The 19,783-nt window shown below is 45.1% G+C and overlaps 1 protein-coding gene across 13 annotated transcripts in view; it reads right to left on the bottom strand.

Moving 5' to 3' along the window:
* The window catches only part of LOC121579916 (RNA-binding protein Musashi homolog 2), a 322,000-nt gene that overhangs the window by 155,840 nt on the left and 146,377 nt on the right, over window positions 1–19,783 (bottom strand). For all 13 annotated transcript variants that reach the window (XM_041894908.2, XM_041894901.2, XM_041894902.2 and 10 more), the window contains exon 7: window positions 5,938–5,986. In XM_041894908.2, the coding sequence (XP_041750842.1) occupies window positions 5,938–5,986 (49 nt within the window). The remainder of the gene's footprint in view (window positions 1–5,937; window positions 5,987–19,783) is intronic.

The raw sequence follows: 19,783 nt of genomic DNA on the forward strand, positions 1-19,783 counted from the left end.
ATCCATCATTGTCTTCATTTGAAGGGCATTTGGCAGCCCAAAGGCAAACACGTAACACACTGACTGAGTGCAGCTCCTCTCTGCTCAGCTCCCATCCCTATCCCCGTCACAGACACACACTGACAGAGCAGCAGTGCAGTGCAGTCAGAAAGAGATGAGGGAAAAGCAGCAAATCGTTGTCTCAAAGCAGACCTCACACTGGGTTCTGTCACTTCACATCACAATCCACTCAAACTCATACAGCACTTCCACTAGTTCAGATACTGCTCACAGAGAGTCGCTTTACCATACACACTGACTGCAGGCAGCAAACGCACACACGTTTACACACACACGTTTATACACACACACACACACACACGTTTACACACACGTTATGTGCGCACAGAAACATACACACACACACATGCATGAACACGCACGCTAGTGATGCACGTGTCAGCTGTTTGTTCACCTGCACCCACCCGCAATTGCTAATAACCCATCCGCAACCGCCCAACTATATGTGATAAAGTGAAAATATGACGCCCGCATCTGACCCTAACCCACAAATATAGAAAATGTGCTGTAAAGTCAGAGACCGCAGAACAGTTTTTTTGACAGTGGTGCAGGATTTTTTTTAAAGTCTAATTTAGATACAGTGCATTCGAAAAGTATTCAGACCCCTTGACTTTTTCAAAATGTTGTTACGTTACAGCCTTATTCTAAAATGTATTAAATAGTTTTTTATGTTCATCAATCTACACACAATACCCCATAATAACAAAGCAAGAAAATTGAAATATGACATTTACATAAGTATTCAGACCCTTTACTCTGTACTTTGTTGAAGCACCTTTGGCAGCGATTACAGCCTTGAGTCTTCTTGGGTATGACGCTACAAGCGTGGCACACCTGTATTTGGGGAGTTTCTCCCATTCTTCTCTGCAGATCCTCTCAAGCTCTGTCAGGTTGGATGGGGAGCGTAGCTGCACAGCTATTTTCAGGTCTCTCCAGAGATGTTCGATCGGGTTCAAGTCCGGGCTCTGGCTGGGCCACTCAAGGACATTCAGAGACTTGTACCGAAGCCACTCCTGCGTTGTCTTGGCTGTGTGCTTAGGGTCAATGTCCTGTTGGAAGGTGAACCTTCGCCCCAGTCTGAGGTCCTGAGCGCTCTGGATCAGGTTTTCATCAAGGATCTCTCTGTAATTTGCTCCCAGTCCCTAACGCTGAAAAACATCCCCACAGCATGATGCTGCCACCACCATTCTTCACCGTAGGGATGGTGCCAGGTTTCCTCCAAATGTGACAAATTGCATTCAGGCCAAAGAGTTCAATCTTGGTTTCATCAGGCCAGAGAATCTTGTTTCCCATGGTCTGAGAGTGCCTTTTGGCAAACTCCAAGTGGGATGTCATGTGCCTTTTGCTGAGAAGTGGCTTCCATCTGGCCACTCTACCATAAAGGCCTGATTGGTGGAGTGCTGCAGAGATGGTTGTCCTTCTGGAAGGTACTCCCATCTCCACAGAGGAACTCTGGAGCTCTGTCAGAGTGACCATCGGGTTCTTGGTCACCTCCCTGACCAAGGCCCTTCTCCCCCGATTGCTCAGTTTGGCCGGGCGGCCAGCTCTAGGAAGAGTCTTGGTGGGTCCAAACTTCTTCCATTTAAAAATGATGGAGGCCACTGTGTTCTTGGGGACCTTCAATGCTGCAGAAATGTTTTGGTACCCTTCCCCAGATCTGTGCCTCGAAACAATCCTGTCTTTAAGCTCTACGGACAATTCCTTCAACCTCATGGCTTGGTTTTTGCTCTGACATGTACTGTCAACTGTGAGACCTTATATAAACAGGCGTGTGCCTTTCCAAATCATGTCCAATCAACTGAATTGACCACAGGTGGACTTTAATCAAGTTGTAGAAATCTCAAGGATGATCAATGGAAACAGGATGCACCTGAGCTCAATTTCGAGTCTCATAGCAAAGGGTCTGAATACTTATGTAAATAAGGTATTTCAATGTATTTATTTTTATAAATGTGCAAACATTTCTAACAACCTGTTTTCACTTCGTCATTATGGGGTATATTAATGAGGAATTGTTTTTATTTAATCAATTTTAGAATAAGGCTGTAACGTAACAAAATGTGGAAAAAGTAAAGGGGTCTGAATACTTTCCGAATGCACTGGATGTTTCTGCTTACAGTGAGGGAAAAAAGTATTTGATCCCCTGCTGATTTTGTACGTTTGCCCACTGACAAAGAAATGATCAGTCTATAATTTTAATGGGAGGTTTATTTGAACAGTGAGAGACAGAATACCAACCAAAAAATCCAGAAAAACACATGTCAAAAATGTTATAAATCGATTTGCATTTTAATGAGGGAAATAAGTATTTGACCCCCTCTCAATCAGAAAGATTTCTGGCTCCCAGGTGTCTTTTATACAGGTAACAAGCTGAGATTAGGAGCACACTCTTAAAGGGAGTGCTCCTAATCTCAGCTTGTTACCTGTATAAAAGACACCTGTCCACAGAAGCAATCAATCAATCAGATTCCAAACTCTCCACCATGGCCAAGACCAAAGAGCTCTCCAAGGATGTCAGGGACAAGATTGTAGACCTACACAAGGCTGGAATGGGCTACAAGACCATCGCCAAGCAGCTTGGTGAGAAGGTGACAACAGTTGGTGCGATTATTCGCAAATGGAAGAAACACCAAAGAACTGTCAATCTCCCTCGGCCTGGGGATCCATGCAAGATCTCACCTCGTGGAGTTGCAATGATCATGAGAACGGTGAGGAATCAGCCCAGAACTACACGGGAGGATCTTGTCAATGATCTCAAGGCAGCTGGGACCATAGTCACCAAGAAAACAATTGGTAACACACTACGCCGTGAAGGACTGAAATCCTGCAGCGCCCGCAAGGTCCCCCTGCTCAAGAAAGCACATATACAGGCCCGTCTGAAGTTTGCCAATGAACATCTGAATGATTCAGAGGAGAACTGGGTGAAAGTGTTGTGGTCAGATGAGACCAAAATCGAGCTCTTTGGCATCAACTCAACTCGCCGTGTTTGGAGGAGGAATGCTGCCTATGACCCCAAGAACACTATCCCCAGCGTCAAACATGGAGGTGGAAACATTATGCTTTGGGGGTGTTTTTCTGCTAAGGGGACAGGACAACTTCACCGCATCAAAGGGACGATGGACGGCGCCATGTACCGTCAAATCTTGGGTGAGAACCTCCTTCCCTCAGCCAGGGCATTGAAAATGGGTCGTGGATGGGTATTCCAGCATGACAATGACCCAAAACACACGGCCAAGGCAACAAAGGAGTGGCTCAAGAAGAAGCACATTAAGGTCCTGGAGTGGCCTAGCCAGTCTCCAGACCTTAATCCCATAGAAAATCTGTGGAGGGAGCTGAAGGTTCGAGTTGCCAAACGTCAGCCTCAAAACCTTAATGACTTGGAGAAGATCTGCAAAGAGGAGTAGGACAAAATCCCTCCTGAGATGTGTGCAAACCTGGTGGCCAACTACAAGAAACGTCTGACCTCTGTGATTGCCAACAAGGGTTTTGCCACCAAGTACTAAGTCATGTTTTGCAGAGGGGTCAAATACTTTTTATAACATTTTTGACATGCGTTTTTCTGGATTCATTTGTTGTTATTTTGTCTCTCACTGTTCAAATAAACCTACCATTAAAATTATAGACTGATCATGTCTTTGTCAGTGGGCAAACGTACAATATCAGCAGGGGATCAAATATTTTTTTCCCTCACTGTATATCCGCTGGGCGGGCGGGTTTAGGCTGGAATACCCATCCACAACCCATTTTCAATGCCCTGGCTGAGGGAAGGAGGTTCTCACCAAGATTTGACGGTACATGGCCCCGTCCATCGTCCCTTTGATGCGGTGAAGTTGTCCTGTCCCTTTAGCAGAAAAACACCCCCAAAGCATAATGTTTCCACCTCCATGTTTGACGATGGGGATGGTGTTCTTGGGGTCATAGGCAGCATTCCTCCTCCTCCAAACACGGCGAGATGAGTTGATGACAAAGAGCACAATTTTGGTCTCATCTGACCACAACACTTTCACCCAGTTCTCCTCTGAATCATTCAGATGTTCATTGGCAAACTTCAGAAGGGCCTGTATATGTGCTTTCTTGAGCAGGGGGACCTTGCGGGCGCTGCAGGATTTCAGTCCTTCACGGCGTAGTGTGTTACCAATAGTTTTCTTGGTGACTATGGTCCCAGCTGCCTTGAGATCATTGACAAGATCCTCCCGTGTAGTTCTGGGCTGATTCCTCACCGTTCTCATGATCATTGCCACTCCACGAGGTGAGATCTTGCATGGATCCCCAGGCCGAGGGAGATTGACAGTTCTTTGGTGTTTCTTCCATTTGCGAATAATCGCACCAACTGTTGTCACCTTCTCACCAAGCTGCTTGGCGATGGTCTTGTAGCCCATTCCAGCCTTGTGTATGTCTACAATCTTGTCCCTGACATCCTTGGAGAGCTCTTTGGTCTTGGCCATGGTGGAGAGTTTGGAATCTGATTGATTGATTGCTTCTGTGGACAGGTGTCTTTTATACAGGTAACAAACTGAGATTAGGAGCACTCCCTTTAAGAGTGTGCTCCTGATCTCAGCTCGTTACCTGTATAAAAGACACATGGGAGCCAGAAATCTTTCTGATTGAGAGGGGTTCAAATACTTATTTCCCTCATTAAAATGCAAATCAATTTATAACATTTTTGAAATGTGTTTTCCTGGATTTTTTTGTTGTAATTCTGTCTCTCACTGTTCAAATAAACCTACTATTAAAATTATAGACTGATCATTTCTTTGTCAGTGGGCAAACGTACAAAATCAGCAGGGGATCAAATACTTATTTCTCTACTTATCACTAACGCACAGAGACACACACATGCACAAATGTGCGAACACACACAGAATAGCACAAAAAAGCTATCCAACATTTACGCATCAATCCTGAGTAAAGCTCTACATCTGCTGATGTGGTTGGGCAACACTTTCAAAGAGAGGTCTGCTCCAATGCTGAGGAGATCGTGTTAGTGATGTGACTATTTGGAGAAAGGCTGGGTAGTGTGAGAGACAGAGGGGAAGTGTCTGGCCTCAGTGTGTATATGAGGAGGAGAGGAAACGCCTGTCAGCAGCTGGACGACACACACTTCTCTCTGAGAGGAGAGGAGGGAAGTGCTAACAAGCAGCCATCTAGCAGGCTAACGTAACAGGTGGAGGGACAGCTAACTGGGCCTTATAATGGCTGCACTACTGTGGTTTCTTCAGTCACCAGTCAATATCCATCACATCAGCATTGCTGCACATCACTGTGGACCAGTGTCTGTCTGTCTGGCAGCTGTATATCAGGTCTTTTAGTGTCTTTTAGCCTGCAATTGGTTAGCGGTTCTGGCTGTGGCGATGGTGCAATTGTACTGCAGGGAGAGGGAGATGGAGACAGTCTGTCTTTGGAAAGTCCTCTGCTTTAGAGAGAAGCCTCCCCCTAATCCCAGATAAAGAGCAGATAAGAGAGAGATAAAGGCAGCGCTGCTTCTGGGCCTTATCTCTGCTGTTATCTCCCAGCGCAGCGAGCGGTAGTGCTAGAGGCAGGCAGGCAGGCAGCACCCACGGCTGGCTCCATAACTCCCTACATACACCCAGAGAGAAGGAAGAGCCCATGCGTGTCTCTACACAACACCTACCACCACCACCGCCTGTAACATCAGTCACACCTTAGCCTGTCATAGGTTTTAAATAGCACTCTATTGATTTTGAAAGGATGTTTCCAGTGTCTGGATAAGCACTGTAATAGGTTGGCACCTTGTGAAATTAATCACCCAGTGTTGTTTAACAAGGGAAAATGCAACAGAAATGTGCTATTTTCTGTCACATGAATACACGTAAAAGAAAAACACAAGAAATGATAATATACAGATGGTGGACTTACCTCTATGTCTGTTAGTAGTTTTATCAAACATGAGCATGGCGTCTTCTACCTGAAAGACAAAAGAGGTAAACAGACATTAGTCTGAGGGCAGATAGGAAACACATGGAAGAGACATACATTGGAGATTACTTCTGTACTGTGGAAAAGATGCAAAGATGGGTAAAGAGGTTAAAGAGTGTGTATCCTTCAATGTGGGACAATGGACAGTCTATCTCAGGGAACCATAGACAGTTTGAGCCAACCAGGCAGACACACCTCACTGCACCAACCAACCCCAGCCTCCTCTGCTCTGCTCTGCCACCAGCCACCAGGCAGTAGCAGGATCCATCATGATATCAACTCTCATCATGTCCTTCAATAAAGCCGCACAGAGAGAGACAGACGGCAAATGTTTATCCTCACACATCTCACGACAGATTGGAAGACAGAAATCTGTTCCCTATAATTCAGAAGAAGTGGTTAAAAAACATTGAATTTAAGCACCCTCATTTTCATTGTGGTTTCTTGTTGAGAGAACAATACAAAAGAGAGACGGGGAAAAAAAACAGCACCAGACAAAAATCACAGAGGGGGAGATAAGGCCAGGCATCTCAATGTCACCGCTCACCACACATTCCCCGGTTACGGTCGCTAAGTAACGTGCGGTGTGGAGCGGAGCAGGCTGGGTCCTGGGGAGGCTTTGGCAGCGTGGTGTGGTGTGGTCCGGTCCGGTGGGGGTGGGGGTGGGGGGTGCGCGGTGGGAGGGTGGCCGTTCTGGCTGGTAGAGCGGGAACGCGGGGAGGGCCATGGGGAGCGAGGGAAGAGATGGGAAGAGAGGAGCAGGGGTCTGGCTCAGATGGAACTGCCTGACTGGATAAAGAGGAGCTCTGCCAGGCCCTGCCACACTGCTGCTGCCACCCTACTGCCATGCTGCAAACCTGCCACATGATCTAGGCACTAGTCTACTGCAGCTCTCTACCACACACCTGCTAGGCCTGCTGTACTATGACCACCTCCAAATGGACATGGACCTAAACCACCTGTTTAGCTCTGTAGTATGTCATTCATACGGTCTCATTTATTTGTTGGTAAATAGGCAATTGGATGATATCTCATTGGTCCTTTGTGGTCCTTTGTAGCTCAGTTGGTAGAGCATGGCGCTTGTAAGGCCAGGGTAGTGGGTTTGATTCCTGGGACCACCCATACAGTGGGGGAAAAAAGTATTTAGTCAGCCACCAATTGTGCATGTTCTCCCACTTAAAAAGATGAGAGAGGCCTGTAATTTTCATCATAGGTACACGTCAACTATGACAGACAAATTGAGATTTTTTTTCTCCAGAAAATCACATTGTAGGATTTTTAATGAATTTATTTGCAAATTATGGTGGAAAATAAGTATTTGGTCACCTACAAACAAGCAAGATTTCTGGCTCTCACAGACCTGTAACTTCTTCTTTAAGAGGCTCCTCTGTCCTCCACTCGTTACCTGTATTAATGGCACCTGTTTGAACTTGTTATCAGTATAAAAGACACCTGTCCACAACCTCAAACAGTCACACTCCAAACTCCACTATGGCCAAGACCAAAGAGCTGTCAAAGGACACCAGAAACAAAATTGTAGACCTGCACCAGGCTGGGAAGACTGAATCTGCAATAGGTAAGCAGCTTGGTTTGAAGAAATCAACTGTGGGAGCAATTATTAGGAAATGGAAGACATACAAGACCACTGATAATCTCCCTCGATCTGGGGCTCCACGCAAGATCTCACCCCGTGGGGTCAAAATGATCACAGGAACAGTGAGCAAAAATCCCAGAACCACACGGGGGGACCTAGTGAATGACCTGCAGAGAGCTGGGACCAAAGTAACAAAGCCTACCATCAGTAACACATTACGCCGCCAGGGACTCAAATCCTGCAGTGCCAGACGTGTCCCCCTGCTTAAGCCAGTACATGTCCAGGCCCATCTGAAGTTTGCTAGAGTTCATTTGGATGATCCAGAAGAGGATTGGGAGAATGTCATATGGTCAGATGAAACCAAAATAGAACTTTTTGGTAAAAACTCAACTTGTCGTGTTTGGAGGACAAAGAATGCTGAGTTGCATCCAAAGAACACCATACCTACTGTGAAGCATGGGGGTGGAAACATCATGCTTTGGGGCTGTTTTTCTGCAAAGGGACCAGGACGACTGATCCGTGTAAAGGAAAGAATGAATGGGGCCATGTATTGTGATATTTTGAGTGAAAACCTCCTTCCATCAGCAAGGGCATTGAAGATGAAACGTGGCTGGGTCTTTCAGCATGACAATGATCCCAAACACACCGCCCGGGCAACGAAGGAGTAGCTTCGTAAGAAGCATTTCAAGGTCCTGGAGTGGCCTAGCCAGTCTCCAGATCTCAACCACATAGAAAATCTTTGGAGGGAGTTGAAAGTCTGTGTTGCCCAGCGACAGCCCCAAAACATCACTGCATAGAGGAGATCTGCATGGAGGAATGGGCCAAAATACCAGCAACAGTGTGTGAAAACCTTGTGAAGACTTACAGAAAATGTTTGACCTGTGTCATTGCCAACAAAGGGTATATACAGTGGGGGAAAAAAGTATTTAGTCAGCCACCAATTGTGCAAGTTCTCCCACTTAAAAATATGAGAGAGGCCTGTAATTTTCATCATAGGTACACGTCAACTATGACAGACAAAATGAGAAAAAATAATCCAGAAAATCACATTGTAGGATTTTTTATGAATTTATTTGCAAATTATGGTGGAAAATAAGTATTTGGTCAATAACAAAAGTTTCTCAATACTTTGTTATATACCCTTTGTTGGCAATGACACAGGTCAAACGTTTTCTGTAAGTCTTCACAAGGTTTTCACACACTGTTGCTGGTATTTTGGCCCATTCCTCCATGCAGATCTCGAGTGGAGGACAGAGGAGCCTCTTAAAAAAGAAGTTACAGGTCTGTGAGAGCCAGAAATCTTGCTTGTTTGTAGGTGACCAAATACTTATTATTTTGCACCATAATTTGCAAATAAATTCATTAGAAATCCTACAATGTGATTTTCTGGAGAAAAAAATTTATCCATTTGTCTGTCATAGTTGACGTGTACCTATGATGAAAATTACAGGCCTCTCTCATCTTTTTAAGTGGGAGAACTTGCACAATTGGTGGCTGACTAAATACTTTTTTCCCCCACTGTAACAAAGTATTGAGAAACTTTTGTTATTGACCAAATACTTATTTTCCACCATAATTTGCAAATAAATTCATTAAAAATCCTACCATGTGATTTTCTGGATTTTTTTCTTCTCATTTTGTCTGTCATAGTTGACGTGTACCTATGATGAAAATTACAGGCCTTTCTCATCTTTTTAAGTGGGAGAACTTGCACAATTGGTGGCTGACTAAATACTTTTTTTCCCCACTGTATGTAAAATGTATGTACACATGACTATAAGTTGCTTTGGATAAAAGCGTCTATTAATTGGCATATATTATTGCCTAGGATTTGCTATTTTCACACCTATAGTCATCCAATTCCCAAGAACACAACAGCCCTGCAAAACACATTTCCTACAAATAATATACAGCCTACAGTACACTTGTAAATACTAGTATGTGCCCTGAGGCTTATATAATTAAGCAATAAGGCCCGAGGAGGTGTGGTATGTAGCCAATATACCATGGCTAAGGGCTGTTCTTATGCACGACACAACGCGGAGTGCCTGGATACAGCCGTTAGCTGTGGTATATTGGCCATATACCACAAACCCCTGAGGTGTCTTATTGCTATTATAAACTGGTTACCAATGTAATTAGACCAGTAAATAAAACATTTTTGTCATACCCGTGGTATACGGTCTGACATACCATGGCTTTCAGCCAATCAGCATTCAGGGCTCAAACCACCCGGTTTATAATGTCTATTATAAAACTGGTTGTTTGGATCCTGGATGCTGATTGGATGAGCAGCATTTCAAGCAGTGTTGTATTGGCCGTCACAGACATACCTATCCCTGCTAACAGCTCCATCTGATAATTATCACTGTGCCTCCATAAGAATATCATGTTTATGTTGCTGTCCGAATCATCTCTTGTATTTATCTCAACTAGCATATTATTTACTCTTGCTTCCAGCCTAACATTTAGTTTGGTATATTTAGTTTGGTACGTAGCCCCGTGTAGCTCAGTTGGTAGAGCATGGCGCTTGCAACGCCAGGGTTGTGGGTTCGATTCCCACGGGGGGCCGGTATGAAAAAAATATGTAAATGTCGGGCGGGGGTTAATATAAGCCTCGCTGTCTGCTTGTCCGACCTCAGAAACAATGTTTCACTTTTGAATTTCGATCTCTGTAGTACCATACATAGAGTGAACGGTACCCAGACGAGATGAGACAACTTTTTCTGAGCAAGTCAAAATCACGCATCAATGTCATTATCATGGACATTTCCAAGTAAATGCCAATAGAAAAAAAAGCTCAAACAAATGAAAATGCAGCTAGTGTACTGTCATTCCAGGTTCAATGTTTGACGTTGGCTAGCTAGCTAGCAAGTGACAAGAACGTTATCAAGCCTGCATAGCAACCATTTTGTTTAAAACGGACGACCAGTCCATTTGAATAGCAACTATGCAAAAATAATTAACGATTGGGTCGCGTCTGTAGCAACATTGTATTCATGATACAGCACTGCCTCTTGTGCCTTTTTGCTTAAGTACAAATGCCCAGTGGAAATAGTGGTCCTCTGTAGCTCAGCTGGTAGAGCACGGCGCTTGTAACGCCAAGGTAGGGGGTTCGATCCCCGGGACCACCCATACACAAAAAAATGTATGCACGCATGACTATAAGTCGCTTTGGATAAAAGCGTCTGCTAAATGGCATATTATTATTAGTATTATTAAATACTAGCATAGCTTTGTAAAATGAAGAGGCCTATAGGCTATCAATGCAGTGTATTATAGGCTTCCCACGTTCAGTGATGTTAAGATAGCCGTGTGTCTGTCTGTTATTTTGACACTGCACAGGTTTGTCAGGCAGCTTATTCAACGCAGGACACAAGTTCAGCAGTGATGGGGTGTTTCTCCTCTGCTTCAGGGCTTTTCAATGCAGCCATTCAGGCAGAGCATAACTTTATGGCTCTATCTGATAGAAGGTTAAGGACCTCTTCACTGCTCACACAAAACCCCTCCATGCAGATGTGAAGCTCAGTCTCACTCCAGGGAAGGAGAAATCTCTCTTTCTTTCTCTCTCTACCTTCCTCCTCCTCTCTCTCACACTTTCCTTTCTCCTGGCTGGGTGAAAATAAAGGTTCAAAGGATAATGAATCTTATCACTATGTAAAAGGGGAGTGGGGACCCCAGTGGAGTGGCTGGCCTTTTGTGACAATGAAGAAAAGAGCCCCAGTCTATTTCTTCAGTGTGTGGTAGGCTAGCTATAGGCTGGAGCACTGCAATCCTCTGGCTTTGTGTCCACCCAGAAAGAGCACCACACTCTACAAAGGCAGTCTGGGGCCAAGAATCAAAGATTCTAGTTCACTTTAATAACTAAGGCTCATGAAAACACGTATTCATTGAATTACTGCAACACTTCCCACCAAGAAGAAGTTAGAATGGCAACCGTTACCAGCCTCATTCTTGTATTTAAGTTGAATATAGAGCTTGTGCTAGCTAGGGTGATTTACTAAATTCCTGTAGAGGTTGAACTTGAGGACAAGATGGGTTGAGAGTGTTGGGGAATGCAGATTGACTCAGGTGGAGGAGGTTTGCAGTCTAAGCAGGAAACACACAAAAGGAAGGTAATCAAACCCTTGTTTAGATCCCAGGACCCCTGGGGGAAGGCTTATCCTGTTCCTGTCAGATAATATGATGCTAAACGTCCACTCCTGGACAACCTTTCCACCCGGGCCAATGCATCAACTAAATCCATAAGTATGAAAAACATTACAAAAACGCCCAGTCAGTCTCTGTGGTACATGTCTCTGTGCTTATTGATGCTTCTGTCCTCGGATAAATAATTCAAACAGCAGCCAATTTGAATTATTTATCCAAGGACAGAAGCATCAATAAGCACAGAGACGTAGCGTTTTTGGCCTGAAAAAGCGGCAGAGATAGGGGGATATTTAAGGGCTAAGGAAATGCATTATGACAGCAGTTTAGATCAGCGGCATTCTCCCCATTATTTACATTTAGCACAAAACAAAGAGGCATCAGAGGAGCTTCCCCGGGATCAGGGGCTAAGAACACCATAGAGGCATCAGAGGAGCTTCCCCGGGATCAGGGGCTAAGAACACCATAGAGGCATCAGAGGAGCTTCCCCGGGATCAGGGGCTAAGAACACCATAGAGGCATCAGAGGAGCTTCCCCGGGATCTGGGGCTAAGAACACCATAGAGGCATCAGAGGAGCTTCCCCGGGATCAGGGGCTAAGAACACCATAGAGGCATCAGAGGAGCTTCCCCGGGATCAGGGGCTAAGAACACCATAGAGGCATCAGAGGAGCTTCCCCGGGATCTGGGGCTAAGAACACCATAGCTCACTGTCCACTAGGACTGGAACACAGTGAAGTCTCTGCTGCAACACAATGGGGGGATGATTTGTATGTGACTATTTTGAATCCCTTCAGGTCTACGTCAAGGCCCAGTCAGTGTCCCTGTGAAACGTGGACTTCCAGAGGCCAGAGGAAAAAGAGGGAAAGAAGAAGCCTGTAGGGAATCCAAGGGAAAGATTCTGTTGTTGTGAAGGAGACGCTGAGTCCTGAGATTGATATGTTTGTTTAGTCATGAGGGGAGGCAGAGTGTAGACTACTACTGCTCTGGGCCACAGAATGGTCACGGTGCCTTCGGAAAGTATTCAGACCCCTTGACTTTTTCCACATTTTGTTACGTTACAGCCGTATTCTAAAATGGATTCAAAATAAATTAATCCTCATCAATCTACACACAATACCCCATAATAACAAAGCAAAAACAGGTTTTTAGAAAGGTGCATCCTGTTTCCATTGATCATCCTTGAGATGTTTCTACAACTTGATTGGAGTCCACCTGTGGTAAATTCAATTGATTGGACATGATTTGGAAAGGCACACACCTGTTTACATAAGGTCCCACAGTTGACAGTGCATGTCAGAGCAAAAACCAAGCCATGAGGTCGAAGGAATTGTCCTTAGATCTCCGAGACAGGATTGTGTCGAGGCACAGATCTGGGGAAGGGTACCAAAACATTTCTGCAGCAAGTTTGGAACCATCAAGACTCTTCCTAAAGCTGGCCGCCCGGCCAAACTGAGCAATCGGGGGAGAAGGGCCTTGGTCAGGGAGGTGACCAAGAACCAGATGGTCACTCTTACAGAGCTCCAGAGTTCCTCTGTGGAGTTGGGAGAACCTTCCAGAAGGACAACCATCTCTGCAGCACTCCACCAATAAGGCCTTTATGATAGAGTGGCCAGACGGAAGCCACTCCTCAGTAAAAGGCACATGACAGCCCACTTGGAGTTTGCCAAAAGGTACCTAAAGGACTCAGACCATGAGAAACAAGATTCTCTGGTCTGATGAACCAAGATTGAACTCTTTGGCCTGAATGCCAATCGTCACGTCTGGAGGAAACCTGGCACCATCTCTACGGTGAAGCATGGTGGTGGCAACATCATGCTGTGGGGATGTTTTTCAACAGCATGGACTGGGAGCAAAGTACAGAGAGATCCTTTATGAAAACCTGCTCCAGAGTGCTCAGGACCTCAGACTGGGGTGAAGGTTCACCTTCCAACAGGACAACGACCCTAAGCACACAGCCAAGACAACGCAGGAGTGGCTTCGGTTCAAGTCTCTGAATGTCCTTGAGTGGCCCAGCCAGAGCCCGGACTTGAACCCGATCTAACATCTCTGGAGAGACCTGAAAATAGCTGTGCAGAGACACTCCCCATCCAACCTGACAGAGCTTGAGAGGTTCTGCAGAGAAGAATGGGAGAAACTCCCCAAATACAGGTGTGCCAAGCTTGTAGCGTCATACCCAAGAATCCTTGAGGCTGTAATCGCTGCCAAAGGTGCTTCAACAAAGTACAGAGTAAAGGGTCTGAATACTTATGTAAATGTGATATTTCAGTTTGTTAGTTTTTTTACATTTGCAAAAATTTCTAAAAACCCGTTTTTGCTTCGTCATTATGGGGTATTGCGTGTAGACTGACGAGGGGGAAAAAACATTTAATCTATTTTAGAATAAGGCTGTAACGTAACAACATGTGGAAAAAGTCTAGGGGTCTTTTACTATACTTTTACTATATTGAATACTATACTTGCACTGTAACTGAACACGCTGTCAATGACTCTGAAGTACTATGGGTCTTCTATCACATTTTTTTCAAAATTTTTTACAAGACTCATATTATTTTACAATGCTCTCAATGAACATAGTGGAAATATCTGCTTCAATGACCCTGGACAAGTTTGTGACAACCCTCTCAATTAATTGTTTTACAGAGAAAATGAATATCGCTGTCTCTCGGCTCTTCTCCCTGCAATGTGCAGCATGCACACTCCAGTGGTTTTACTAGTAGTGCTCTAACGGAGCAGCAGGCCAATCTTCACTTCCAAGAAACCCTTGAAACTACACAGCAGTGAGGGAGGTAAGAGAGAAACCCAAAATGTCTGACACAAAACAACTTCAGTACACCCCCTCCTCCCCTTCAGTACAGGGACACCATGAAGACAGTTGGGTTGTCTCATAGTGACCAGGCACAGGAGAGCAGGCCAATATAACTTTACTCCACTCAGGCAGCAAAGTCGCCCACTGTGTCCCTTAGCGGAGTAGAGTAGGAGATCCAGTCCACACACAACTACTGGTATGTAAGGAACCTGGAACCTGGAACCTGAACCAGGGCTGCTAGAATTCTCCTGACCCCCTTAGGCTGGGAGGCAGTCGTTCAATAGAGTGTTCAGACATCTTGACTTACTGTACTGTCTAGACTAATCTGTGTTGGTCATACTGGAAAGCATCACTTCATGGGATCACTTTCTCCCCAGTAAAAAAAGAAACGGTAAATGACCTGCAGCTTAGATGGCCCTCACTGCAGTCCATTGTCCTACACCTCAACCCCTTCACACTTACCTGGTCATGATGACACATATCAGTAACCTGTAATATACACAGCCTATAAGCATGATATTCCTTCATAATGCTAAAAGTGAGTGTTGTGAGCCAGGCAAAAGGGTATCCAGTGCATATAAAGTGCATTTGGTGTTATTAATAGTTTTTATTTTACCCCCTTTTTTCTCTGGCAAATTGGAATGCCCACTTAACCCGGAAGCCAGCTGTATAGCCTGCGTTGGTGGGAATTCAGTATATACAGTATAGGCTGCACCAATGTGTCGGAGGAAACACCGGGCGACTGTGTCAGCGTGCACTGCGCCCGGCCCGCCACAGGAGTCGCTAGTGCGCGATGGGACAAGAACATCCCTGCCGGCCAAACCCTCCCCTAACCTGGACGACGCTGGGCCAATTGTGTGCCGCCCTATGGGTCTCCCGGTCGCGGACTCGAACCAGGATCTCTAGTGGCACAGCTAGCACTGCGATGCAGTGCCTTAGACCACGGCACCACTCGGGAGGCCCCTGTGCATTTGGTGTCTAAAGCTGTGCTTTGACCAGAGGAACAATCAACAATGAATTGCCTGAGTGATAGTCGATTGATATGTATTTCATTTACATTTTGAGCTCCATTACTTAGACACAGGTGGCAGAAGAAAATGCTATATACTGCAAGACTATAAAATATTCAGTCAACCTTCATTATTCAACCAGAATCATACAGTATAATTATACAGTACAGGCTATATGTCTCAAATAAGGCTATGTCACTTATTTTTTCTTATGTTGACATTATCAAAATGGCTAAAGAAAAACACTTGAGGAAGACAATTCCAAAAATCCTTCAGAATTAAATATTTATGAGGTCCCACGCTCTGCATCCAAGGATGTCGCTATGGCGATGCGAAATTATGCATATTCTAACAGGGACCTTTGTGTGTCATAGAACGCCTCCGAGCGCCACGGCGATGGCTTCAACAGATCCTCCTGCAGCACTGAGCAAAGCCATTAGCACGACAAATATGCACAATTGGCGAGTCTGACCAATGGACTGACACAGAGAGCAAGTCAGGCAGGCTGCATTACTACTTTGATGGAACGATGTCTTCAGTTCAGAGTCCTCCCCGAGCCTAGCTCTGTCTCAGTCAGACCTGTGTGCTGGTGCCTGGCCTTGGGCTGGGAGAGGAGTAGTCCATGCAGTTAGCTAAGTATGCAGGGAGGGGGAACTAGGATGACTAGGCCCCGTCCATCAATCCCTCTCTCTGTTCCTGTGCCAGGCTGCGGGGAACTGTGCATTACGGAGTCATTTTATTAATAGGGCTTCATTGCGCCAGCCAGGCAGCCCGTTCCCCCTCCACCGCACTCGAGCAGAGAGCCTCCTCTCCTCTTTCTGTCAGAATGGAGTATGCCTGCGAGCCACCTCCGCGTAACAGCCGATCGAGCCCTGGCCCCTCCCTCATGAGAAAGAACCAGACAGGCTGGGAAATATTGTGCTTTCCAGCTGAAATAGTAATTGGAGAGGTGAGAAATCCCTGTGCCCTGGAGGTAACTGTTTAACATGGAGGACTTACTTAAAGTGATCCCTTTTTCCCCTTGCCAAGGCAAGGCAATCAGCTTTCTCTTTAGCAGACATATGAATTTCACGGCAGTCTCACAATCCTCTTCCCTCCATCTCTCTCATATGTATGCTTGTGTATATGGTGATTATATTAATCAGTAGAAAAGGTGGTTAGTAAATCTGCTAATTGGTATGTAAATAAGATCCTCCTGACACTGGCAGGCCCACAATCATGTTAATTTAAAATAAATATAAATATGTCAGTTTTCATGTAGACCGAGAGCAACAGCAGGCAAAAACATGTTCTGGAGATGACGACCAAGGTTGCTGTTTTCCTCTCCTCTCTCCCTCCCTCTCTCCTTTATTAAATGAGGATTTGCACTGTTTGTATTATATAATTCAGCAGCCCTCCTCTGGTTTTGAAAGGCTGGTTTAACTAGATTTCCATTTCTTGAAGCCGATCGATGGCTAACCAAAGAGGCAGGGTGTAAGAAACCAAGTCAGAGTAATACAAAAAAAGTAATTGTATCTTTGCTCTTTCTTCCCAAGCTGTGAAACTAGGTGATGGCCATGAAGCAGGGAGCTCCACTTCAATTCCCTCTTTGTTACCAGTGAGAATGCTCCTCAGGGATGCAATAGTCTCTCTGCTCTGCCGCTAGGCTGTTGTCTGTGTCTCTGTGTGAACTAACAGTATGATATCCCTATTAACGTTGTGATGCACACGTTCTCTGAATAACCAACTGGAAAATAAAATGTGATAACACTATTTCGCTTTTCATGAATAATAATGTTCAAGATAGCGTGGTCTGATGTACACACATCCAATGAACAAAAGCTTGGTCCTTCCAGCTGAGCTGGACATTGTTTCTGTGTTATCTATAGGTGTATGATATGGATAAAATGCTTTAGAGGCTTCGGTTGAAAAGCATTCAATTCAATTACAGCTGCCAATATCCCCCAATATCCCAGCCACCTGCAGTGTTTAACTTAGATTAGGCTTAAGTTCTTTTAAAGGCCATTTCAATAATATGACATTTCTCGTCACAATGGGAATGAATGAATGCCAATCGAACCTGTTTTTTTCTCCCTCTCTTTCATGCAAAACGCTGTCGTCTGTCATTCTTGATAGCTTGTCTCTCTTTGTCAGCATAAATGCAGGAGCAACAATTTGAATACAGTTACACATCCCTCTATTTATTAAAGCTTGGATTAACATGACAGACAGTTTTGTCTGGGGAGTCTTTAATATGGCTCAGAGAAGCGATCTCAGAGACAGTAGTAGGCTCCAGCTAATATACTTGAGTGATGCTGGTTTCCCAGAGTTATAAAGCAGAACAATAAGGGGGGGGGGAACTGAAGCGTGAATACAAAGGTGGGATTGTAGGAGGGGGGACCACTGGGAGCTGGCCCACTGGAGAAGAACACACAATCACTCCATAGGGCTCCTGGAGACGATTAAAATAAAGGGATGGGGAGGGAAAGGTCAGAGGCAGCCGGAGAAGAAAGATGAGGTGGGAGCTTTAAATCTCTCTCTTTCTCTAGTGAGACAACGTTTATTCTAACCTAACGCCATTGCAAATGCAGGAGTAGGCACTAGACATTCTTCACACTTTACACTGAATACTATCCCTGCTTGCAGGAGTATTCTCTCTTTCTTAGAGCTTTAGGTGGAATTTGAAAAGCTGTTCCTTATCCTAAGGAATTATTTCCATCAGAAACATGTAATACTGTAACACAATAGAGAAAGGCTTCCATAGTATTTGGTGTAATAATGAGGCATTACACTCCTACTTTGTCTGGCTCTATTTAGAGGGCAGTTCAAGGTTACACAGAGCCTCATGTTACTCAGTGAATGAAACACATTCTCACTTCCGACTCCTGGTTCAAAGCAGTCTGTGAATAGCCTCCAATTTCCTGGTCTCTTCTCTCTATTTGAATAATTCTGGGGATTAAAGACAGAGAACGTGCTGCATCCCAAACACTGTTGAATCACCCAGGAGCAAATCATAGTAATGATTTGAACTGAGCCGCAACCGGCCCAGCTCTCTTTCCCCAGGCTTTTTCACTTTGCATCTTCTCTTAATTCCCCCAGTCCATTTTCTCTGTCTCGCATATTACCAAGTCCACACCAGAAATCGACTGTGTTTACCCCCCCCCCCCCCATTTCTTAGGCCGGCTAGTGATCCGTAGGGGAGAGCGGCAGTGAGGTTTGTTAACAGATCAAACACACATCTGTTAGTAGTGAGATTGGGGGATTGTTGCACATTCCCCAAACCTCTGGACTCTAATTACCTCCCCTCTGATGCTGGCCCCATGCCAGCTGCCATTAGTGCAGGGCAGAGTTGAGGCACACACATGCCTGACGGACGCATGGACACACACACACAACACACACAACACACACAACACACACAACACACACAACACAGCCTCAGAATAGCCCACTATAAGATACATTGATCTAGCAGTGATAGAGAGAGATGCCAAAAACATCTCCACTGATACAGATAGTCGCATCCTATCCTAGCTCTACACCCCACTGTAACCCTGCCTACCAGGCACATGTACAGAGGAAGGGAATGATAAACAGGACACAGAGGATTTACCTGAGGTCACATCCTCTATAGTTGTCCTACAGGCTACATGTAAGACAGAGAGCTTCTGGTACCAACTGAAACAATGTGCTGCTGTATATTTACCAGTCCTTTTTCATAGTCCCTCACCTAACACACCAGAGCCAATTTTTGATTGTGTTGGTTATTCACCTATTCAAAGAGGTGAGTGAATATATACTATATAAATAATTATAATATCCCCACCTGAGCCAGCAGTCATACCTGAACTGTAGAGGTTTATAGGGTGTGTTTGTTTTATAGATGTATTATGAATATAGATAATACCATGTATGGCATTTAGCTCAGGGAGGTATGGTATTGGATTTAGTCTATATCGCTGTATATAAACAGGTGTATGAATGACAGGACATCATGTCAGTGGGCTGATGGTTGATGCCGTCCCCATCCCTGCGCTGTACTGTGAGCTGAGGGTGAGTCGTGCTCCTCTCTCTCTCTGATGAGCGGGAGGCCTGGGTCCCGTGCCATCCTCTCTGAGCTGAGCCAGACAAGCAGGTAATTTATCATCATGCTGAAGGCTACCCATGGTGCCTGATCGGCCCTTCATAAGGATCCCGCCTCCCACAGCAAGGTCTCTGTTTGGAAAGAGACCTGTAGTCTCTAACCGTCC

This window comes from Coregonus clupeaformis, chromosome 13 (genome assembly GCF_020615455.1).
Source record: "Coregonus clupeaformis isolate EN_2021a chromosome 13, ASM2061545v1, whole genome shotgun sequence".
NCBI lineage: Eukaryota > Metazoa > Chordata > Actinopteri > Salmoniformes > Salmonidae > Coregonus > Coregonus clupeaformis.